We start from the raw sequence: 24,951 nt of genomic DNA on the forward strand, positions 1-24,951 counted from the left end.
TATTTCTAGAGGTGTTAAATTTTGCAAATCTAAACTCATCAAAGATTCTGTCATTTTTTTTGAGTCAATAAATTGTGTGTTTTAGCTATCGGTTTTCAATGTGATAGTTATACCAGCATTATGAGTTATACAAGTTGAATAAAAACCGTATTTACCAGAGTATATGGCTTTGTATGACTAAAACTTTGTCACTTCTCCCTTGCTATCTGAGATTCTACAATTTTCCCCATTAGATATTTTAATGGCATGATTTCTTAAAAAATTATTTTAATTCACAAAATAAAATAAAAAACTTATAAAGACAGGGCTTTAATCTTAACAAGAAAAGAACATCTTTAAAGTGCCTACCGTGTACCTAGCACACTATAGACTTCCAAGAGCGCCCCCCAAATTCACAAACATGAACAAATTAGTTACTATAAGATGCCAGGCAGACGAGGTGCTACTAAAAAAAAAACTGCGTGATTGTCCTAAAACTGCATATTTGGGGAACCCTGTAAACGTGGCTAAAGCTCACCATCCTTCCCCCATGAACTATGGCTCTGTGCTGAAAGACATGGCTTGTAATCTGACCTTGTCAGATACGGGTGTAGTTTTAGCTTCTGCCCCTTCCACTTAAAAAAAAAAAAAAACAAGTATATGCCATCATTCAATGACAGCATCTTTCAGGAACGAAATGAGCTTTAAGACTCCAGCAAACGAGGGGAACCGGCTCTCGGGAAGCCGGCTGGGGGCCGGACCTCCGACCGAGCCAAGGTGTTGGGCTTATCACACAAGTCTGGCGACGCATCCCAGCAGGCGGGAGACCCGGCGGGCGGGGAGCGGCCTAGCGCAGGAAGGAAGCCACGCTCTGCAGGCCCGGACAAAGCCCGGGCAGCCGCCTCCACGCGTCGCCATGGCAACGCGGGGTCCGCTCGCTCCCGATTGGCCGCGCCGGAACCGCGCGGTGTCTGCTGGGAGAGCGCGGCCCCGCCTCTGCCGCCCTCGCCGCCGCTGCTGCTGCCGCTCTGCCGGTTTGAACTTGGCGGGCCAGATGTGGGCGGCGGGGCGACGGGGGGCTACTCCACCCTCTGGCGACCCCCGGATCCCGGGCGACTGCAGGTCCAGGGCACGGTCTCGGCCGTCTTCGAGCTCCTCTGTGGTCAGGGCGGGCTCCCTGGGGCGGGAGACGGTGACGTTGGACCGGCTGTCGCCGCCGATGAGCTTCAGTAATTCCACCTTGTCGCTGTTGTCTCCCCTGAGCCACCAGGGCTTCCCCTTTGACCAGGAGGAGGAGGAGGAGAATGAAGAAGACCTCGATCAGGATGCCCATCACTCAGAGGCCCAGGTGGAGAGCTTGAGAGGCATGGATGTACAGGGGTGCGCCAGGTAAAGTCGAGGTCCCCGGCCCCACACCACACCACCCCGCTGCAGGTTTCCCTAGTTCCACCCCTCGCTCACATTTCTCCACGGCAGCTCCTGCAGTGCTCCTGCAGTTCATGCACAGTCTATAGCTGCGCCTCTTGCTACATAGGACACGTCCGTCCTGGGCTACAACGTTTCGATGATTTTTTTTTTTTTACTCCTACTTCGGAAGAATATGTAACTACTAACATCTCACTACCCAGAAAGGAAAAAAAATAATAATAATGGATAGAAAAAGCAGTTGCAAGCATGCACAGTTTTGCTACCATTTCAGGAGTTGTTTGAACTCACACGCCGGATTGTGAGTTTCAGAACGCTGATTCAAACCCTTCACTCTGAAAAAAAATGTGGCTTGCCACGTACTGGTAGTACCTATTAATTTCCAGTAGGATACTTTTATCTAGACAGCATATTTTTTTGCGAAGGGTGGGAGGGTGGCTGGCAGAGGGAAATGCGAGGCATACCTGGCTATGCTCAGGGGTTAGGCCTGGCTCTGTGCGCAGAAATTATTTAGGGAACCATAACGGTTGCTGGGGATCAAACCCGGTAGGCCGTGTGCAAGGCCAGGGCCCTACCGGCTGTACTATTTCTCCATCCCCGAGACAGCATACTTTTAGTGTCATAAATAAGGAGCTGGAACACAGAGGTCAGCAATGTCAGCTTCTGCTTCCACAGACAACTTGGGGTCAGTGAATCAAAGAACGCTACCACCACAGAGACTACTGAAATATCTTAATTGGTTTAATGCTACAATTACTCATTCGGATTGTGCTACGTACTAATCTAGATATTAGGGCCATCAACAAGATAAAAATGGCCTCTTCTGTTTTGGAGTTAAACCATAGATCAAGCTGTTCATTTTCCAGATAACAAAACTGGCTCAGAATAGAGTCTGATTCAGAGGAATACATCTAGTTATTAATAGAGCTGGGCCAACTTTCAAAGAACACCCATCATATGCTCTCTTCTCTACGTTCTATGCCTGTTGTGGAGCAATTGGCCATAACTGTATCCAGGAATATTGCTTTTCAGAGACAGCCCCAGTAATTCAGACCAACTGTAGGGTAGACTCACTGTCACCTCAGAGGTGTTTACAAGTTTCTGTTTGTAAAACTGTAAGCCAGAGGATAGAAGATGTAAGAGGTACAAAACAGAGTGGGAGAAATAGCTCAAAGGTGTGCAACCTCGTTGCATGCTTGAGACCCCGAATTTAATCCCTAGAGGACCCCTTGGTGTGGTGCTGATGGCCAGTCCAGGTGTCACTGAGTTGCACTGGCCAGGCTGAGTATATCTGGGCTGACCCAGACTTTCTAAGCATCACTTTGGAACCATTCCCTTATCTCCCTATACCTTTTCCCCAGTGAATGAGAAGAAAAAGCAATGGAAATGGAAACCAAGCAAACCACTTGTCCGAACAGTTTACAGTAACGAGATTGGCCTTCTCTAATCAGCCTGATAGTCCGTGGTAGCGTTTTAGGAGTCTGTTTTTATGTTGTCCTGTGTAGGGGGTTCTTTATGACTGAGATGCTCTCACAGATCTTAAAATAAATGATGTCTTTAGACCATATCTTCTGAGCCTAAATAAGACAACTAAGCTATGTAAATATAGATTTGCAGTCTAAGGAATTATGGCTATCAAAATGGCAACTCAGTTGTTTGAGGTTTTCTAAAATTCCCAGTACTATCCCTCTGACCTGGAGTATAAGGCTCTTTTGACAGAATAAAGCTTCTTTGAAATAGACTCGGGCCATCAGACAAGATAATGAAAACTATTTTCTTAGTCTTTATATTTTGTCCTGTTCTTGCCCCAGCTCTATGTTAATTTTTATATCATTCTATGTATTAGGAAACCCAGGTTTTAATAAAATGTCTGGTAAAGAACCGCTGCTTGTCTAGGCTTCTCTTGATTGTGTCTAGAACTGTAATGGCACAGTTTAAACTCATTTTAAAAAATCTTAAGGCAGAAGGGGTCCCAGAGAGATAGTACAGTGGGTAAAGCACTTTCCTTGCCACACACTGGTCATGGTTCAATCCTTGGCACCACATACAGTCCCTGAGCACCAGCAGGTATGATCCCTGAGCACAGAGCCAGGAGTAAGCCATGAATACCACCTGGTGGGACCCAGAAACCTAAAAGAAAGGATTTAAAAAAAAGTTAAGGCAGAGCCATTGAGATCGTTTAATAGGATGATAACACGTTCTGCCTGTGGGGTGCCTTGGTTTGGTTTCCAGTACTTCAGGGTCACCCAGGCTCTGCTGAGAGTGACCCCCAAGCACAGAGTAGGAATAGCCCCAGAGCATCTCAAGGTGTACCCAAAAATATTTAGCCCCCAAACAAAAACATTTCTTTAAAAAGTTAAGTCAAGAAACTTGAAACTTAAAACTATAAAATCCACATGTTTCACTCATTTCTTCTTTCAACAAATTTTGTTACATCCTACTATGTTCTGGGACATTAGCTAGACTCTTGAAAATAAGAATGAGTTAAGATTCATTTTCTCTCTGGTAAGGAATCATGGCCAATTAGCAGAGATGGGCAAGGGTCAGAAAAATCCAAGACATCTAGTCCAGATATTTTGCAGGGTTTCACTATGAGAAAATAAATATAACGCCTGAGTTAGGAGGGTAGGGATCCACCATATTACTTCTAAAACTCTTAATTACTATAATTTTTGCAGCAACAAGAACATGACATGCACCCAATGCTTAGTGCAAGAACTATTCTAGGTGCTTTTGCATGGATTGTCTCATGCTATGACAGTGTATCACAGTTGTTATCTCTGTAAATAGGACTTAAAGAGGTTAAAAATGGACATAGCTAGGAGCCAGAGAGATAGTATAGTGGGTAAGACATATGCTTTGCATGCAGCTAACCTGGGATCAATCCCTGAGTGCAGAGCCCTGAGCATCTCCAGGTGTGGCCCAAAAACTAAACAAAAAAAAAAAAAAAAGAAGAAGAAAAGAAAAGGAAACTAATGTTTCATCCCAAATAGTCTGTTCCCAAATGTAATCTCTAAATGGCCATAGGTCAAATCAGAAGAATGAAATCTTGAGAGTTATTTTGAAAGCTATAGTACATAAAGGCATGACACTCATCATACTGCTGAAGTTCAGTAAGACTGGTGTATAGAGTTTAGATGAGAAAGAAGATGCTGGAATATAGGCATGATAGTCTGTATGGAATTTATCTTTCTACTGTATCTGGCCCAAGTGCCAATTCCAGAGTATCAGATTTTGATATTTGGCTTTCATTATCTGGATGAAGGATCCACTAAAAAACTTGTAAACTCAGAGTTGACATGAAAGAAGACTGTATATGAAGGTTGAATCTAGTAACAAGCATGGAATCTGGCTTACTGTGGAGAGAGAAAGACCGGTTATGTTCAGTCTAGATAGTGATTGATAAAGTAGGAGGAGAAAATTGAAAGAAGTAACATATACATGGCTCGGGTCTTTTGTGGGTGTGGGAGAGGAGAGAGAAAGCAATGGAGAGCTGGAAGAAGCAAGTATCTGGGCTTCTGGCCTGACTGGTAGTGTGATTCACTGAGGTGAGATTATGAAAGGGAAAAAAAAAAGGTTTTTTTGGGAGCTTTTAGGAAGGTAAGTGGATAGGTGATGAGAGATGATTGGGCTTGTTTTGGATTAGCTGAGTTTCATAATTATTTGTTAATATTAGATGGTTGGAAATAATATCTCAAGCCTCAGGAGTAAGATCTGGCCTCGGATGACTGATCTGGGCATTATCAACACCTAGTAACATTTGGAAAGTTTGGAAGCAAATGAGAGGATTCTGTAAGGCGCAGAGGAAAATATTGTGTATAAAATGATCTTTTGTATTTGTATGAGATAAATAACACTCAACCATGTCTCTTTTACACTAAAGTACAAATTCTGTAAAGGCATCAGTGAATTGGGAAATGGCAAAGAAAATAAGTCAAAGTCTTGAGCAGAAGGTGTGCATGGAAGTGGGTGTGGCATTTGGTGGCTCATAGGAGAACTGTTCTTTAGCACAAAGGGAAGCTGGATCTTTAATGACCTCAAGTTAACCACCCTGGTTCCTGAACTCCTTTCTCTCCGTGTTGCAGATTGGTTTGAGGTGTCACTAGCCCTAGCCCTTTTTGTTCTTCACGTAGATGTGTACTTGAGTCTTTACTCTCCCTTCATTACCTTGACTATGTAGTTTTTCCTACATCCAGAAGAGACAGACCAATGGGGATATGTGGTGGAGATGGAGACAGTGGTTAGAAGTGTCTGATCTGGAAGCTCTTGGGCACTCCGTCGGACATCTGACAGAGTGAAGTCAACTGCAGAATGAGAGAGAACAGGGCCACATACTTTTGGTAACATTTTGTTTTAAGATATTTTTTCTTATAGAAAATTTGAGAGCATTAAGAACTTCTGTTCACCTTTCATTGAGAATCTCTCATTAGGACTTTTGCTTCAGAGACCAGAGAGAAAGTATGGGGTCTGCCTATCTATCTATCTATCTATCTATCTATCTATCCTTTTTTCTCCCCAAAAATGACTTTTTAAGGAGGAAAAAGGAAAAGTCTACTCCAGGACGTCATTGAAATCATGTATTATAATTAGTTGTACAGATAATAAAAAATAAAATAAATAATAAGTATAAGTAGTTGTACAGATAAATGACTTATTTAGATTAAAGGATTATTTTCAAATTTGATGCCTGGTGCCAAAATAAAATACCAGGTGTAGATTATCCCAGTGGATTTTTTTAGAAGATGAAGGAAATGAAAACATTTGAATGGATTAAATATATTCAAATATTAGCCTTCCTTTTAAGGATTTTCAAATGCATATTTATATATAACCAATTCATATATACATTTACTTATAAAAATCGGTGTTGTAAATACAGTATTAAATCTTGCTTTTTCTGTACAACTGGTGATTTTGACTATTAAGCCAAAGAACTTTAAATACATGTGCTACTGTGTCCTGTCTTTTGTAGTAATATGCCTGGATCAGAAGATAACCAAGAGCAGAAAATTGCACGCTTACAAGAAGCTAGCCTGACACCATGGGAACTGTGGTTTGTGGGCAAGGAAAAAGAAGAACGTGGCCGTCTGCAACAGAAAGCTCTAGAGGTAAAGCTAGGCAATATTTGCATTTTTTGCATTTCGGGACCACACTAGGCAGTACGAAGGGACTACTCCTACCCAAGTGCTTGGGGAATCACTCTGGATGGTGCTTAAGGACCATGGGGTGCCAGGAATCGAACCCAAAAAGTGCCTGTTGAGCTGTGTCTCCAGCCAACAGCATTATTTTTAACTTACTGGTTCATAAGATCACAAGGTAATCTTCTGTCTGAATTAAATGTTAAGTCTTATTATCCTTTAAATGGTTCTTACATGTTACCACATCTTTGATATAAATTTTAATAACTTATTATAGAAATAACATGTCTTTTTTCCTTTCTGTCTCTCTTTCTATTTCTCTGTCTCTGTGTCTCTCTGTCTCTTTGTCTCTCTCTCTCTCTCTCTCTCTCTCTCTCTTTGGCTTTCCTTTTGAGAGAGAGAGAAAAACAAAATGCCTGCAGTAGAGGCAGACTGGAGATAGGGAAGGAAGGAGGGGAAACTGGGGATATGGTGGTGGGAAATATACACTGGTGAAGGGATAGTGTTTGGAACATTGTATGATCGAAATGTAATTATGAACAACTTTGTAAAAAAATTTTTTTCTAAATAATTTTTTAAAAAAATTAGAAAGAAAGAAAAAACATGTTTGTTGAGCATTCAGAATCTATAGCTAGGAAAAATTGAAATTAAAATTTTTTCCTACTACCTGAAAATAACCATTGTTAATGGCATATAGTCTTTCAGATTTTCTGCTTTATAAGTTTTAAAAAGTATGTATAAATGTATATATACAGACACATGCAGTGGAGCTTCACCATATGTAAATAAGGTAAGTCTAATTTCTTTTTTCTTTTTGTTTAAATTTTTATTAGTGAAACACCACGAGGTACAGTTGTAGACTTATACATTTTTGTGCTTGGGTTTCAGTTATACAATGATCCAGTACCCATCCCTCCACCAGTGCCCATTCTCCATCATTTACATTTTTTTTTAAATTTTTGTTAGTGAAACACCATGAGGTACAGTTGTAGATTTACAGATTTTTGTGCTTGGGTTTCAATTGTACAATGGTCAAACACCCATCCCTCCACCAGTGCCGGTAAATCAAATTTCTTACACTTGGAAAAAAATATTTGACCAGTGTGAGGTCACACCTAGGAGTGCTCAGGGAACTTAGGTCATATGTGATCACATATGATCTAAGGTCACAGGCCATGCAGGTACCTTGCATCCTATATTATCTCTCTAGCCTTGAAAAAAAGGGGAGTAAGGCAGTTGGGTCACACCCAGTGGTCCTCTGAGTTTACCCCTGGCTCTGCACTCAGGGATCACTCCTGGAGGGGACTGGGGGACTGTGTGGTGTGCCAGGAATCAAAACTGATAGAGTGCAAGGCAACCACCTTACCCACTCCAGCCCTGCCTGGTAAAATTTTTTAAGAAAGGAAAATGAAAATAGAGACAAATCTGCCCTCCAGTCACTTAGAGTACGTACCCTGAGTGAGTTTGTGGTACTAGAAGGAATCTTACGGACTTCCAGTGTGTTTCTGTCTCCTCCTGCCTGCCTGCCTCAGTTGTGGACATTCTGTTTCGCAGCTCTCCTTCTGAGCTCTGCCTATCCAAACTGAAAAGAGCTTGGAATACATTTTCGCAGAAATCCTGCATCCTTTGAACTCTTGCTATTTGCTGCTTAGAACCTAGCAACCAAATGGATTTGGATAATTTGGAATCTCGTAGTGACCAAACTCACATCTGAACTCCCCTAAGCCATATACAGAAGCAAAGTAGATTTAAGTGATGTAGGATATTTCCTGTTTTTTTGATGAAATCAAAGCAAATTCTTTAGTCTTTCTTTTTTTCAGAAGTGCCAGGGATCGAAGGCAAATGCTCTACTGTTGAGTGTCATCGTCAGCCCTAGGGTCAAACTCTTTATTATCCCACTTTCTTCTACCTGTTAAATTATGACTATGTATCTGTATCATGATTTTTTTCACATAATTTTTAAATAGCTGACTGTATAAAATATACTTAAGGGTATTAAATATGTATTAAAATATAGTTCACTAATTTAGTATTTGGGGATATTTGCATTTATTCTGATCTGTTAATAATGTTGTTTATATAAAAAAATCCTTTACTTAGCCTGATGTTGGAATAAATTTTCCATGTTGGTTTTGAATCTAGTTGTTATTTCCATGCTATGTTTCTTACCAGGTAGTTACATAATCAGGAGATTTGATATGTTTCAAGTGATTGTAGAAACCAATCAATATATTTTGCTACTTTCCTCTAGCCTGATACATTGTATTCTGAAGTATTAATTTATTTGTGGTAAAATACACAACAACATCTCCTCTTTGAAGGGCAAGGTCTCGAGGAAGACTATGTTGTATAGTCAGGCAAGCTTATTTAAGCACTTTATGTCTCAGTTTCCTCACTGTACAATTCTAAGAAAAAAATAATAGCTGTGTCACAGAATTTTTGTGTAGATTAAATGTAAAAAATAGTAAGGATGATTCCTGGTGGTATTTGGGGATTTGTTTTCTTTTGGGGCCACACCCACTAGAGTTCAAGGGCTACTTCCCACTCAGTGCTCCGGGGTTATACCCAGAAATGCTTGGGTGATCATGTGATGTTAGGGGCCAAATCCAAGCCTCCTGCTTGCAAACCATGCACCTTAACCCATTGAACTACCTTTCCTGGCCCTTTTATTGGTATTGTTGATATCATTGATATTCACTGTTACCCATTACTACTATCTTTAAGATCTTTTTATTTTCAGGATTGGTGTTATCATTGAGACCATCCTGGATTTCTTTTCTTTTATCTTACCTTCAAGCTTTAACATTTATATTTTCATTGTTGAGTTCAGCTTCCAAATACTTATACATAGTAAAAAATCTACTTTGCTTCTTGTCCCACACAAATACATACATACATATGTTTCTGTATCTGAACTGATCTTAAATTTGTATAAAACCTGGTGTTCTGGGACTGCAGCAATAGCACAGCAGGTAGGGCATTTGCCTTTCATGCTGCAGACCTGGGTTCGATTCGCAGCATCCCATATGGTCCCCCGAGCACCACGAGGGATAATTCCTGAATGCAGAGCCAGAAGTAACCCCTGTGCATCACTGGTTGTTACCCAAGAAGCAAAAGCAAAAACAAAGAAAAAACCTGGTGTTCTGTTCTTTTTCTTAAAATGCTGATCATAATTCATTAAACTGATTTTTTTACTTATATTGGGGAAAGCAATGATCTAGTGAGAATGGAAAGTGACGTTCAATCAATGGTATATATCTCTAGGCTCCCTAAGATATCAGTATTTTGCATGAGAAAGAGGGTCATGTCAACTGTTTTTGGATAGCATGCAATACAAAAAAGTTAATTTGATTACAGAAAATTCCTCAGGGACTCAGGGCTTTAGACTCACAAGAACAAGGCTGAAATTTTAGCCCAACATTCCAATTCTGTGACCTTGGGGAGATTACTGAAATTCACTCTCAAATATTTCCATCCACAAACTGTATATTAGAGAGGTGATGGTCCTGGCTTTGTACTCAGCAATTAAATCTGACAGAGCTCATGGGACCATATGGCATTCTGGGATCAAACCCAGGTTGGTCACGTGGCAAAGCAAATGCACTACCTGCTGTACTATCACTCTAGCCCCCAAAGCCACAATTTGGAGCCTTAATTCATACCTTACAAACTTGGACTTTGGGCAAGTCCTTGACTGTAAAAAACTACGCATGCTGAAGGGTATGTGTTCGCAGGCTCTCTGGGTGACTCTGTCTCACCACCCGCATTCAGTGCTCTATAGTCCACTGTGTGTGGACTGGATCTGGACGGCTGTTGGCCAAAGGCAGGCGAAGGAAGGAACAAGAGCCAGGCTGATTGGTCTCAATAGCCGTTTATTCTAATCTCATCCCCGTTCACTCCTGTCTCTCTCTCTCCTCTCCTGCCCCCCCCCCCATCTGGAACCCCCAGCCCACTCTTACAGCCTCATTAAATCCCCAAAGCATGAGGGGTTGGGTTTACACATAGGTGTGGTCACAATCCATAGTGTTAAAGTTCTTTCCCTCAGGGATGCTGCTACTAGGACAGATTCTCTTTCAGCAGGTCGACCCATCCAATAGCGGAATCCCATGGGTGTATTTCTCCTCTCCTTGTCCAACAAACATATAAGCATTCATAATATTAATCATTTTGTATGGACACAGTAAGAGATGCATTAAGCTTATAGAATTGCTCTCCTGGGGTCATCTCAATCTCAGACTACAGTGCTCAGGCCAGATTAGTCTTTCCTATCCCTAGCAGTTATCCCTAGATTCGTTGTTACTTTTGGATTATGACAGCATTTGTCCATGATCAAGCTCTTATAGTTAAGAATCATAGCGCTTTGACCTGGCCCATTTTGATTCCAGGGTAGCTCACAGCTTGCCCTGGGTCCATTCAGTCCCTTGCCGGGACGCTGTTTTTGGGGTGCTAGGAACTGAGGGCAACTGAGGCATAAGTTGAGAACATAGATGCCTGGGAATGAATAATATTTAAAGCCAATTAAATCCCAAGTTACAAAAGCATAATATTGTCTTCTTGTGTCTATACAAAAGGACATTTCTTTAAAGTTAACTATTCAAAAAACATAAGGAGAGGAGAAAGGCAATGTTAACTTACAATACAAGTTCAGTGTCCTAGAAAGATCTGACCTTACAAATTAACAGAAACTAATTAGAGAAGAATAAGCTGATTAACTGGTTAGGGAAGAGAGCAGAGAGAAGTGGTTACATATAAACAAAAGAATGGGAGTGACTCAGGAGCACTTTGATGGGTGTGACCCAATAAACCTAAACTCTTGTGGCAAGGGAGAAAGGTCAAAGCAATGTCATCCTACACTTGACCTTCTGTGCTTTGGTTTATCTATGAAAGAGACAAAATGGTTGCTTCAAAGTGTGCTATAAGGAGCAACTGATCTCCAGGATGTGGCCCAATATATAGGAAGCATTCAATAAAAGTTGTCTTTATATGTGCGGGGAGATGGTAACCAAGGTTTATTTGAAAAAAAATTAAAATAGTGAATAAAAAGTCCCTCAAATAATGATTAAAACTATTGTAGGATATTATAGTAATAAACATATAGTAGCAGGATCAAAAGATTAAATTCTTTTAATGTATTTAATACTTTTACTTTTTATGGCTATGTCATAACTTCAAAGCAAATAAAGTATTTTATATTTTAGCATAAACCTTATGTATAATAATTCCAGGGACTTCGTAATGTAAGGCAAACTGTAACATTTTTTTTTTTACAATGGTGTTAACATTGATTCTTTTGGCATACAGAATTATGCACTTCCACCGATACTAAAGACTTTTCACAATTGTTTTTAAGTCACCTCTACTCTATCCCATTTTACTCTCTTAATTAAGTTGTTTGAATCCTGTTATTGGGAATGAAGAGAAGGAACCTACGGACAGGAATGGAGATACGTTGGCACTTGGGTAGTAGGTGTGATGCAGTAAATTGTGTTTAGAGGCGCTCAGGTGCTACTATTAACTTAGCACTTGGTGTCATTCTTGGTATAGTGCTTGGAGAACCATGGATCAAAGCCAGGAATCAGACCCAGAACCTCCAGATTCAATGCATGTATTCTACCCTTTGAGCTACCTGTCCAAAAGCTTTTTAACTCAAGATTTAACTACAAGATTTTTAACTGAAGAAACAGTTCATCTTAAATTTCTGTTAAAGCAAGAAGGCCTAGAAGTAACTTTACAGTGGTTTCAGAATAAATAGGTTAGACTTAGTGCTTAGTTTTTAATTTACCCTGGACTTTTAAATTTTTTTCGAATGGGAATGGGTATAGGTTTGGGCCACACATGAAGGTGTATAGGGCTTACTCCTGGCTCTGTACTCAGGGCTTACTCCTGTTGGTGCTCAGGGGACAATCAAACTGGGGCCAGTTGTGTACAACGTAAGCAAGCTCCTTACCGGATGGTTTGTATCTCTGGCCCTCAACCTGGCTTTTTTAAATTATCTTCTTGAAAATTTAAAGGGTAGTTAGATCATTAAAAACATATCTCTTTTCATAAATTTAATTTAACAGGCATTTAGATTTGTTTCAGACATCTTTATAAGATCAACTTAAAAATTTATATTATCCCATCAAAATTTTCCACATACAAAATTGTTTACTTTTGTAACTATGTTGAATATCAGTATTATGAAAACTTAGCATAGGTTTTGTAGGTCACATGCATTTTAAAGTTTTATTATTTAAAGAGGTCTTCAGCAGATTGGCTTAATTTCTCCATGGCCTTTGTCTAATTCTAATTTTTAACAGTTGTTTTAGCGCTATGGTATAATCTGTTTTAAGTTATAAAAATTATCGAGTCTGTGAAAAAAATGCAGGTGCTTTTTTCTTTCTTTTTCTCATCATTTGCCTTTGACTCTTTCATTCATTAGCTCTTAATGAAGGAAATAGAGCAGGCTATAGTTTATAAAACTATTGACTCTTTCATTCATTAGCTCTTATTGACTCTTTCATTCATTAGCTCTTAATGAAGGAAATAGAGCAGGCTATAGTTTATAAAACTAAAATCTATCAGCTTTTCTGAATTTTACTTTCTGTGGTAAGAAGATTTTGAAAGTCGGCAAAAGTTATTGAAGTAAAAATGCATATTAAAATCCTCACTGGATTCTGCTTTTCTGTAGTCGAGTGTTTAGTCTGTGGGAAAATAGCTTCAATCCAGTTGAAATTCAGTGGTAGACCAGAAGATGACTTAGGGGCCCAGTGAGAGAAGACTCCAGCTGTGTCTGGAAGAACTTGCTGTGGCAGCGAACAGATGGAGTCATTCAGGATGGGAAATTCTAAGCGAGGTCAGCCTTGGAAATGGTGGGGGGAAATTGTGTCTCAAAATATGATGCATAGTCGTGGATGGCAAATTACTTGAACAGATGAGATTAGAACACTGGGGTCAGTGGCAGCATTTTCTAGGTTACTTTTTTGACCCTTTCTTAATCTATAACTCTTATAGCATCGTGGCTCTTGCTGTGTGCTCCTGTTTTCACAGAGTTCAGTTTACTTTGCCTGTTCCCCTAGTTTGTCCCCACTCTCTCCCTCTAAGTCATCGATTTCCTCATTGTTCCTATTCAGATGCTCATCTCCTACAGAGTAGTCAGAGATCAGAGTAGATCCAGTTTCTCATTTTATTTTCCTTTCCCCACTTTTCCCTTTCCTGAATTTAGATTTTATACATACAGTACTTCACAATATACCATTCAATTCTTCTGTGTATTGAAATTCAGGTTAGATCAGAAACTTTTGGAAACTCATCCCTGTGTCTAACAGTCTTTAAATTTAGGCATTTCATAAAGTGTTAGCAGTGCTGTAGTTACTTTTTTCCATGTGTTTTGGCTGTAATTTTAATGAGAAAACAGAAATCCCAGCTAAGATTAATGAAATGCTATTCATTATTATCCAAGGACCTGATTTTGTTGAACTAATTTCACTTAAAGTTATGGTTTTTGAGAACCTAGAAAATTTGAAGAGTAATTGTATTGAATGAATAAACAAGGAATCGTAGCTGCCAATGTCATGAAGAATCTTTTGAAAACCACAGTGGATACTTTACTTTGTGACAAGGGAATAAAATGTTTAAAGATCTTCTGGGTAAGTGAGGGCAACTATTTTTTTTTCTAGTTTTATTTTATTTTGCTCGAGCGGGCCCAGTAATGTCTCCATTGGAGACTTTGTTGTTACTGTGTCTGGCATATCAAATACTCTCGGTAGCTTGCTGGGCTCTCCGAGAGGGGTGGAGGAATCGAACTCGGGTCGGCCATGTTGGCTGCTTGTAAGGCGAACGCCCTACCCACTGTGCTATCGCTCCGGTCACACCCAACAGTGCTCATGGCTTACTTCCGGCTCTGTGCTCAGAGATCACTCCTGGCATTGCTCAGGGGACCACTTGGGATGCCAGGAATTGGAACACGGGTCTGCCGTGTGCAGAGCAAGTGCCCTACCCACCGTACTATGCTCTGGCCCCAGACAGCTATTTTTTATGCAGGAAAATTTGAGGTTGAAATCATAGAAAACAGGTTTCCCATGACCACTTGCTCTAAAGTAAAAGGAAAAAAAACAGTTCTTGGTATCATGTTTTATCTTTAGTCCATGTAATTCACTGGAATAGATTCATCTAATTCACTGGAATAGTCTGATAACTGAAGAATTGTTATTCCTATCTGTCTGTGCTCAGGTAGGTAGTAAGTCTTTGGGATAGGCAGAGGTGGGGATCAATGGGGATACATAAAAATATCTGATTATTAGTATCTAAGAAGAGAGAAGAAAAATAACCGGTAATTATGGCAGTAAAGCCTTAGGAGTCTAGTTTGAACAGCATTCTCAACTAATGCAGTAATTCAGCTGATGAGTGACAGAGTGGTGGCATTCAGCTTGCAGTTTTATTTGGCCATACTTTCCACATTCTTTCTCCCGAGGAAATGCCCAAACGTGTAGATTCGAGTGACAGCAAGGCAGTTAAATAATCTGGGATATGAATGTGGTTTTGTTTTACACTCCAGCAGCTATAAAATCAGTGAAGAAAAGCCTGGATTCTTTTTTTTCCTGAAAGGAAATTGAATGGCTTCTTTACATTTCTTCTTTGGTGGAACTCTGAATTAAAATTTTAATTTAGGGATTATTTAATTCCTATCCATTATCTTCATCGAGAATCTTGAAGCTTTTTATAACTAAAAAAGTCGAGGTTCTCTTGAGCTACAGCCAATAGCTTAACAGTGATGCCAAAATTTATGTGTGGGAAAGTTGAATTCAATGAGGATAATTTAGCTGAAGTTTAGTCTAAGAAACTAGTGTTTTTCTGCCAAGCAATTATTTGCATTTCTAAAAAATGACTTATACTTTTTACCAAGGCTCTCTTTTCATCGTGGACTAGTTACTTAAGTCATTGTCACTAATGGTATATTTTCTATAAAGGAAACTATATTCTTGTTTAATTTGGTTAACCTCAGCTTTTTAAAAAAAATGACTCGAGTTCTTCTATTAAATGTTGCCTTTTGTTTGAAATAAAATTTGCAGCAATTAAATCAAGAGCTAGAAAAGAAAAAAGAAATGGAAGAACGTGAAAAAAGAAAGATAATTGCTGAAGAAAAACACAAGGAATGGGTTCAGAAAAAGAATAAGCAGGTAAGGAGGAAAAAGCGTGTGCACATACATGCAGGAAAGGAAAAACACACACATTCTTTCTCCTCTCTCCCTCTTCTTTTCCCTCTCTATCATTTTTGTACTCTTCTCTCCATTGTTCTTCAAATGTCCTTATTTATTTTTGGGTTTTGAGCCATGCTGAGCTGTGCTCAGGGCTTACCCCTGGCTCTGTGCTCAGGGATCACTGCTGATGTGGCTTAGGGGACAGTATGAGTGCCACGGATTGAACCTGGTTAACCACATGCAAGGCATGCACTCTACCTGTTGTACTATTTCTCAAACCCTCAAACATTCCCTTAGATATTTTTTTTTTGACCTAGTATTTTTTCCTGCTTTCATGGATATTTATCAAGCCTTTTCCCATTTACTTGTTTCTCTTTTTTTCCTCCCTTGGGTGACTTCCACTTAATTCTGTCTGCAGGTAGTCCTGAAGTCTCTATCTCTAAACCTTATCTTGAAGTCACGGATTTCCATCTCTTCTGTTGCAAACCTCATTTCATTATTTTTTAACCTACCCTCCCTTCGTAGACCTGTTCTTCTAACTCCCTGATTTCTCTTGTAGGTACTACTCTCCTCTTTGTCACTTGGGCATAATCAGGTTTTTCTGATCTTCCCTTCCCTGCCTGTATGATTACATCTCTCTTGTCTGTGAACTCCCCTATCTAGTCCCATTTTTATCTTTCAAATTAACTGTTTTTCCCCCTGCTGAAATGTAAACTCCAGTAGGTTAGGGATTTTTGCCTCTGTTGTGCAATTCTTTGCAGCTAGATCAGTACCTGACACATAATAGAATTCCAAAAAATTTTTGTGAAAATTAGAGATCTCTCCTTTGTATACTTGCCAGGCCAATCTTGCTGGATAAGCAGGATGTTGTGCCCCCAATACAAAAAATATTTTTTACTATTTCTTACTGTTCAACAGTCTGTGTCTGCAGAGCTAGAGATCTGCTCTCTACAATCACTGCTGTGGCTTCTTCCACCCATGATTTTCTTTATTCCATGTGTTACCTCTTATTGGTATCCTGTAGGGTGCATACTCTTTTTTTTTTTTTTTGGCTTTTTGGGTCACACCCAGTGATGCTCAGGGCTTACTCCTGGCTCTGCACTCAGGAATCACTCCTGGCAGTGCTTGGGGGACCATATGGGATACTGGGAATCAAACTCGGGGTCTGCCACGTGCAAGGCAAATGCCCTACCAGCTGTGCTATCGCTCCAGCCCCAGGTGCATACTCTTAGATCATGGCCCGTCTTTTTGGAGTGTTAAATTTAATAGAAATATTCTGAAAAGAAAAAAAAAGTTATTTTTATTTTTATATTAACCAAGGTAAAGGTAAAGGCCCTCCCGTTGATCGTCGATTTGCTCGAGCGGGCCCAGTAACGTCTCCATTGGAGACTTTGTTGTTACTGTGTCTGGCATATCGAAATGTCGATATTAACCAAGTGAAGTATTAATGAAGTCGAACACATTTTGTATTATTTTGAGAGGAAAAACTTTTTTTTATGTTAACGTGAACAAGATATTTAATGAAGTAGAGCACAAAATCTGTATGCTTATTCCCTTTGCTGTTTTCATTGTTTCAGCGTCTGAGTGCTTGCACACTTGGCTGTGCTTACCAGGGAACAATACACTTCAGCTGTCGTACTCAGCACACTTTGCCGCATTTGCCAGGACCCACACACTTTGCTGTGGTGCTCCCACACTTACTGGCAGTACTCGCATACTTGGTTGTAATGTGCTGGAGATTGCCCTTTGCTGTTTTGGCACTGGAGATCATAAATAGAAACGCTTCCAGGTTTACACTTGGCTTGTGGGGTGGTGTAGACCCACGGCAGCCCTCTGCCATCTGAGCAGTAGAGGCCTTTAAGAGACACAGGAGAATCCAAGATAATCTTGTATGCTTCCCGGCCTCCAGCAATTTGTGTTGATGAGGAATTTTGAGAACCCTTCTGTTCTTGCTATTTCTTTTATTTATTAATATTTTGGCTTTGGGGCCACACCTGGCCCCAAAGTGCTTAAGAGGTGTACCAGCTCTGTGCTTGAGAGAACTAATGCAGTGCCAGTATCAAACCCCGACTTCCGGCTTCCCATATGTAAAGCATGCAGTAAGCCCATTGAACTCTCTCCAGTCCTCACTTTCTTTCACTTTCTTTCATGTGGGATGTGTGTGTGTGTGTGTGTGTGTGTGTGTGTGTGTGTGTGTGTGTTTGATGTTTCATGGCATGGAGATCCTTCACCTTACCTTTCTATTTATGCTTCAAAACTGAGAGTATTTCTTGCTCACTAATCAGAAACCCTTTGAAACCTTGTTCAGTCTAGAGCACTTGGTTATGAATTGCCTTAATATGTATATATATATATATATATATATATATATATAGTCACTTTATTTTATTTTATTTTATTGCTTTTTTGGTCACACCCGATGCACAGGGGTTATTCCTGGCTTTGCACCCAAGAATTACTCTTGGCGGTGCTCAGGGTACCATATGGAATGCTGGGAATCGAACCTAGGTGGGCTGCATGCAAGGCAAACACCCTAACCGCTATACTATTGCTCCAACCCCATGTCACTTTCTTATAAGCATATGTCTTTCTTTGTAATTTTAAGACTTTTAAAAATGAGAATTTCTTATGTTCCTCTTTATTATTACAAAATTTAGCATAATACTTTATACTGCAGTAGCTATTTATTATTGGAGTAAATACATTGGAATTAATACATTTGTAGCTTATTTTCAACTTAATGCATTCTATTGGATAATACATTAGACATTTTAAAAGTACTTTTTTGTTAGTTTTTTGTTTTTTTGTTTTTGTTTTTGGGCCAAACCCAGGATTGCTGAGGTCTTACACCTTGCTCTGGGCTCTGAGAACCATATGGGCTACTGGGCACCAAACATGGGTTGGCCACCTTAAAGGCAAATGCCCTACCCTTGGTACTATTGCTTTCACCTATGTCAATTATTTTCTATTGTGATTCTTAGATATTTGGAATGGTACTGCTTTTAGTATTATGATTCAGTTTTTTTTTTAGTCACATTAGGGTAAAGATTTTTTGGCTCACATCCAGCAATGCACAGGAATTACTCCTGGTTCATGCACTCAGGAGTTACTCCTGGCGGTGCTTGGGGGACCGTGTGGGATGCTGGGAATCGAACCTAGGTCGGCTGCGTGCAAGGCAAACACCCTACCCGCTGTGCTATTGCTCCAGCTCCAAGATTTTAACTTTTGGTACTGAATTATTGTTGAATCTAATGCCCTGAGGTATTAATAATACCTTGAGGTACCAAGTAATTAATTTCACTAAATTGAAGGTGACATACCTTTTTACTTCCAGATATTGTAAGAAGGAAGTTGGCTAGACATGTGTATGTTATAACCCTAAATGTATTTGCCCCAAGTCGCATTGGAAATAAGTGACTAATGTTGTTTATTTTATTTTATAACACCAGAATGAATTATCTGAGAGTAAATGCCCAAATCAAACTAAATTCCTGTGACCATTACCAAGCTCTCTGTGATACTTTTTATGAAATTTTAACTATAAAACTGAATAGTTTTACAGGTACCGAATATATGCTCTTTCCCTCTAAAAGCTTCTCTTATCTGTCTGCTAACTCCATTAAGCCCAATTTACCATACCAGCCAAACATAGTTGTTGTTTGTCTAAGAATGTAAGATACTGTTGAGAGATGATATATTCACTGTTTTAATTAGCAGCAGCAGACTTAATCCAATTATTTGAAAAAAAAAAAAAGGTTTTTTTTCTTCTGGAGGAAAATGGCTTGTCCTGGTACAAATTACTAATTATTGAAAGCAAGATTCCATAAGGTTGAATTAGTTTAAAATGAACTCTGAGGAATTAAATTTACATACTCTGTAGAACTCTTGTGTATGTTAAAGAATAATTGATTACTCTATTTTTCTAGTGTGTGTGTGCTTTTTTTTTTTTTTGAGACATATCATATTTCTTGTTTCAGTCTTTGTTCCATTTACCTCTATTTGTAGAGACTGCTCTCCTGGTTCTTTTCCTGTCTGGCATCTAGTTTTTTTCTACTGTTTACATTTCATGGTGTGTGGTCCTCCACTGCTTCCAGTTCCATTCAGATTTTAGCTGTATCTGGGATGTTATTTTCTTTAAGTCATTTGCCCTGTGTTCTATCAAAAAAATAAATCAGACAAAAAAGAATTTATGTATCCATTAGCAAAGCTAGTTTTTTATAATTGAGTCCTTTTCACATAAGTGGCTTATCTCATCTTGTACTTTACCATTTGTGTTGTCATAATAATTCGTTTTCTAGATTTATATTTTATAGTGTGTTGTCACATATTTTGAAAAAGGGCTTTTAACTCCATTGTTTAAAAGATTAAAATTTTCTTTTATTCTCAAGACATGATACTGATTTTTTTATGTTAAAAATTATTTCAGATACACAAAATATGATTGATTGCACCAATTCCTCATCCATGCACTCATTATTTTTCCTGTTTAATAGACACAATTGAAAAACAAACACAAAAATTCAGTAACTTTAAGTAGTCAGCTGTTTTCTTAGTTTCTTTTAGTTGCAAGAAGCAGCTGTTTTCTTAGGGCACCATTTAATGAAAAAAAAAAGCAAAGATTTATTGTGCTCTGTTTTGTATGGAACAGGAGAGCTAGAAAATCTGAATCAATTTACAAGACTGTCTGCTCTCAAACTATTCTTTGAGTGCCTTTTGCTGACTAACAGCATTTCATCTTCTAGTTTAAATCCAACAATATATTTAATATTTTAAAACCAACTTCATTGAGGCCAGGGCAGTAGCTCAAAGGCCTGAGCTCATACTTTGCCTAAGGGAGACTTGAGTCGGTCCCTAGCACCATATGAATCCCCAAGAACAGAACTAGAAGAGGTCCTAAAATAAAAACAAACAGCACTGTCAGATGTGGTCCCAACACATAGAACAACCACACACGTTAAAAAACCAAAAAAAAAAAAAAACCCAAAACCTAAAACCCAGCTTCTTTGAGGCTAAAATATAAAATATGCCCCCTTTTAAAGGATTGGCAGTGGGCACACGCCTGGTTGTGTTGTTTCGGGATTTGCTTATTCCTGGCTGTGTTTGGGGATCACTCCTGCCCATGTTCAAGGGACTGTATGTGGTACCTGGGATCTAACTGGAATTGGCTGTATGCAGGGCAAGCGCCTTACCCCTGTGCTATCTTTCCAACCGCCAAAAGTGCCTACTTTAAGTTTGCTGCTATACCTTATGTTTAGTCAGGGCTTAGTAAAGGTTACCATCATCACAGAAGGTGCCTTGGACCCCTTTGCACTCAGTCCTTGCTTCTCTCTCCTGGCTAGTCCTAGCAACAAGGAAACCATTAGTCTAATGCTCTGTCTTTGTCAGTTAGATCTGCCCTTACTAGAATTTCATATAAATGGAATCATTGACTGTATGTGTGTTGGGATTCTTTTGTTCTAAGTTCTCTTGATACATCCGTCACATATTAAGCTTGGTCCATTAAATTATTTTTATTAAATCACCATGAATTTGAAACTTATTTGTTATTAAGTTTCAGGCATACGCTTCCAACACCAAAAGTGGATTCTTTACCAGAATCCACTTTCCTCCAGACCAGTGTCCCAAATTTCCCTCCTACCTTCTAGCCTGCCTCTATGCCAGACACTTTTCCTTTCTACTGTTGTCCTAGAAACTCACCTAACCCTCAACGCCCACCACAATGGCAAGCTTCCTACTAAAGACTAGTTCTTCATTTCTCTTGTTTTTGGGCATTTGTTTTTTCCCCACTAAGTTTCTTTTTATCCTGAATAGGAAAGAGATCGTTTTATTTCTGTCCCTGTTCTTATGACTAACTAACTACACTGAGCATGATACTCTCCAAATTCATCCATGTATCAGCAAATTGCATGACTTCATCTTTTCTTAGGGTTGAGTGGTATTCCACTGTATACATGTCCCATATTTTCTTTATTTAGTCATCTGTTCTTGAGCACGTGGGTTGTTTCACTGCAGTGACCATAGGAGTGCAGATGTCTTTTCTGCATGTGTTATTGGGAACTTGGGATATATTTTCAGGAGTTAATTGCTGAATCATATGGAGTTCCGAGTATTTTAAGGAATGTCTATATTGCCTTGCAAAAGGCTGGACATTCCCATCAACAGTGAATGAAGGTACCTTTTCCCTTGAATCCATTGCCAGTGCTGATTGTTAGGTTGTTATTCTTTTGATGAATTTCAGTCTCTGTGGTATAAGGTGATATTTCTTTGTTGCTTTGATTTGCATTGTGATCACTTATCACTTAATCACTTAATCCCCGTTATTCATCTATTTATTCGAGCGGGTGCCAGTAACGTCTCCATTCATCCCGGTTGCGTGCTAGCGTAGCCCAATGGTATCTGTTCGTTCTAGGAACATGCAGAGCCTCAAACTGATCATTTAGGGTCTTGACGAAGAAGTCTGACCATCTTATAGGTGGGCGTCCACGTGATCTTTTGATGTCCCGTGGAATCCAATCAGTAATGGCTCTAGTCCAGCGGTTGTCTGTAAACCTCATTACGTGTCCAGCCCATCTGATTTTTGATGTCTTGGCAAAATGCATTGTGATATAGAGCATTTTTTTTCATAGGCCTTTTGGCCATTTGTATTTCTTCTTAGAGGAAGTTTCTGTTCATCTTGTCATCCCATTTTTTTTTTAATCAGGTTGGACTATTTTCTTGTAAAGAGCAACCAGTGCTTTATGTATCTAGAACTTTAACTCTTTTTTTAACAGAATTTTTTAAATTGAATCACCATGAGATACCCCATTACAGAGCTGTTCATGATTAGGTTTCAGTCATACAGTATTCTAACACCCATCCCTCCACCAGTGTACATTTCCCAGCACCATTGTCCCCACCATCCCATTTCCCTCTTCTCTCTCTCTCTCGCTCTTGCTCTCACTCTCTCTCACTCTTGCTCTCACTCTCACTCTCTTCTGGACATTGTGGTTTGCAATGTAGATACTGAAAGGTTTTCATGCATATCCCTTTAACTACTTTGAATACTTAGTTCTTACCCAGTATGATCATTTCCAACTATTATTGTCATAGGTCCCTTCTCTGTCTTACCTACTAGGATATCAACTCCTAATTGGATGATTTGTGGGCAAATAATACTTCCAAATCTTCATTGTCCTTATAGTCTGGTTATTGTTTCCTCTGAGCTGCAGAGCTTCTTAATATAATGTAGTACCAATTTGTTTATTTTGCTTCCACTTGCTTTGGTCAGTGGCATTTTGTCCTTAAAGATGCCTCTAGTATCAATCTCATGGAGAGTTCAGCCTCTGTGTTCCTCTGTGTACTGATGGATTCAGGTCAAATATCGAGGCCTACATTTTGATTTGACTTTAATACATGGCATTAGAAAGAGATCTGTGTTCAGTTTTTTTCATGTGGCTGACCAGTTTTCCCAGCACCACTTGTTGAAGATGGTTTCCTTGCTCTACTTCATATTTTTTGCTCCTTTATCGAAGATTAATTGACTAATAAAAAAAATAATCAATTGTTTGTCACTGAACTTTCAATTCTACTCCATTGATCTGAAGATCTGTCTTAAGCTTTTTGTTTGCTAAGTGGTATTGTATTCTTTGGAATACCAGATTGTTTATCTATTCACTAGTTGGCAGATGATTGAGTTGCTGCCAGTTTGGGGGAGTATTATAAATAAAGCGCTGTAACTAATAAAATACAGGTTTCTTTCTTGGATAAATGCCCAGAAACTGATGTGTTGGACTGTATGGTAAACATGGGTTTAGTTTGTTAAAAATTGCCAAACTTTTAATTTTAAGTGTGCGTTTTGGGCCTGGGAAGATAGTGCAAACAAAGGTCTAGCACATGTGCTGTGTATGTAGGAGGCTTGGGTTTGATCTCTGACACTTGGTATCTCCCACCAACCCCACTCCAGCACTTTGTTGCGAGTTGCCCCTGAGTACTGATGGGTGTGACCACAAAACAAAACAAAACGTGAAACAAACAGGGCCAGAGTAATAGTCTAGGGATTACAGGAGCTAAGGGGCTTGCCTTGTGTGCCACCTGCCACCTGCCTACTAAGTCTTTGGCACCCCATGGTCCCCAACCCCACAGCAAAATAAAACAAAGAACAAAAAGCTAGCAAAAGTTGTATATTTTATATTTCTCCCACTGCTACTGTGTGAAAGCACAAAACAAAACAAAAAAATCTCACCAAATTTTACATTGTCAGTATCTTTTGTTTTGTCTTATTTTAGTTAACTTTTCCCTTTGGAAGCGAGTGATATTTAGTATTTTTTTCATAAGCTTATGGTATTAGTCTGTTAGGTCTGCCAGAACAAAATATTGCAGAGTGAGTGGCTTAAACAACAGAAAGTCATCGGAAGCTGTCAGTCCAAAAAGAAGGGGAGTCAGGACTGGGATTCTCTGAGGACTTGGGCTCCGTGGCATCTCACTTACCCTCCCAAAGCCTCTGCTCAGCTCTCAAGCCCATCTCTCCTCTTAGGAAGGTGGCAGTGCTGTCAGATTAGTCCCCATGCCTAAGACCTCGTTTAAACTTAATCGTTTCTTTAAAGATCCTTTTCTTACAGTTTTCTCCATCAGGGCTTCACGTGAAGTTGGGGAAGAACACAGTTCTGTTTTTACCACTTTGTCAGTTTTTGCCTCTCTTCATCTTATTTTGTTTGGTATCCATTTTAGATTTTTGCCCATTTTGTGGAAGGCGTTTCTGCCTTATTGTGTTATAAGCCATCTTTAAGTAATTGAGCTACATAATGTCACTTGTTTGTTTTGCAACTACTTCCTCTCATTTAAAATGACTTTTCTTCCTAGTACATATTAGAGACAGAAGTTTAAAATTGTGATGAAGTGATTTGATCACTGTCACTGTCCTCCCGATTTTCATCCATTTGCTCTAGTGGGCCCAGTAACGTCTCCATTGTGACAGTTGTTACTGTGTTTGGCATATTGAATACGTCACAGGGAGTTTGCCAGGCTTTGCTGTGCGGGCAAGATACTCTCGGTAGTTTGCCGGGCTCTCCGAGAGGGGCAGAAGAATCGAACTAGGGTCAGCCATGTTGACTGTGTGTAAGGCAAATGCCCTACCTCCTGTGCTATTGCTACAGCCCAATGAAGTTTGATATTTTATTTTATTTTATTGTATTGCTTTTTGGGTAACACCGGGCGATGCACAAGGGTTACTCCTGGCCCTGCACTCAGGAATT

General features: G+C 39.5%; 1 protein-coding gene across 2 annotated transcripts in view; it reads left to right on the plus strand.

Moving 5' to 3' along the window:
• Positions 1–985: 985 nt before the first annotated feature.
• CCDC34 (coiled-coil domain containing 34) overlaps positions 986–24,951 on the plus strand; it is a 30,821-nt gene continuing 6,855 nt past the window's right edge. Inside the window, exons 1-3 of one of the 2 annotated variants that reach the window (XM_056135610.1) lie at positions 986–1,368; positions 6,377–6,512; positions 15,593–15,700. In XM_056135610.1, the coding sequence (XP_055991585.1) occupies positions 1,034–1,368; positions 6,377–6,512; positions 15,593–15,700 (579 nt within the window). In that variant the 5' untranslated portion in view covers positions 986–1,033. The remainder of the gene's footprint in view (positions 1,369–6,376; positions 6,513–15,592; positions 15,701–24,951) is intronic. The other variant, XM_056135617.1, reaches the window with a different exon arrangement.

The sequence above is a fragment of the Sorex fumeus genome, unplaced genomic scaffold (assembly GCF_029834395.1).
Source record: "Sorex fumeus unplaced genomic scaffold, SorFum_2.1 ptg000007l, whole genome shotgun sequence".
Lineage (NCBI taxonomy): Eukaryota > Metazoa > Chordata > Mammalia > Eulipotyphla > Soricidae > Sorex > Sorex fumeus.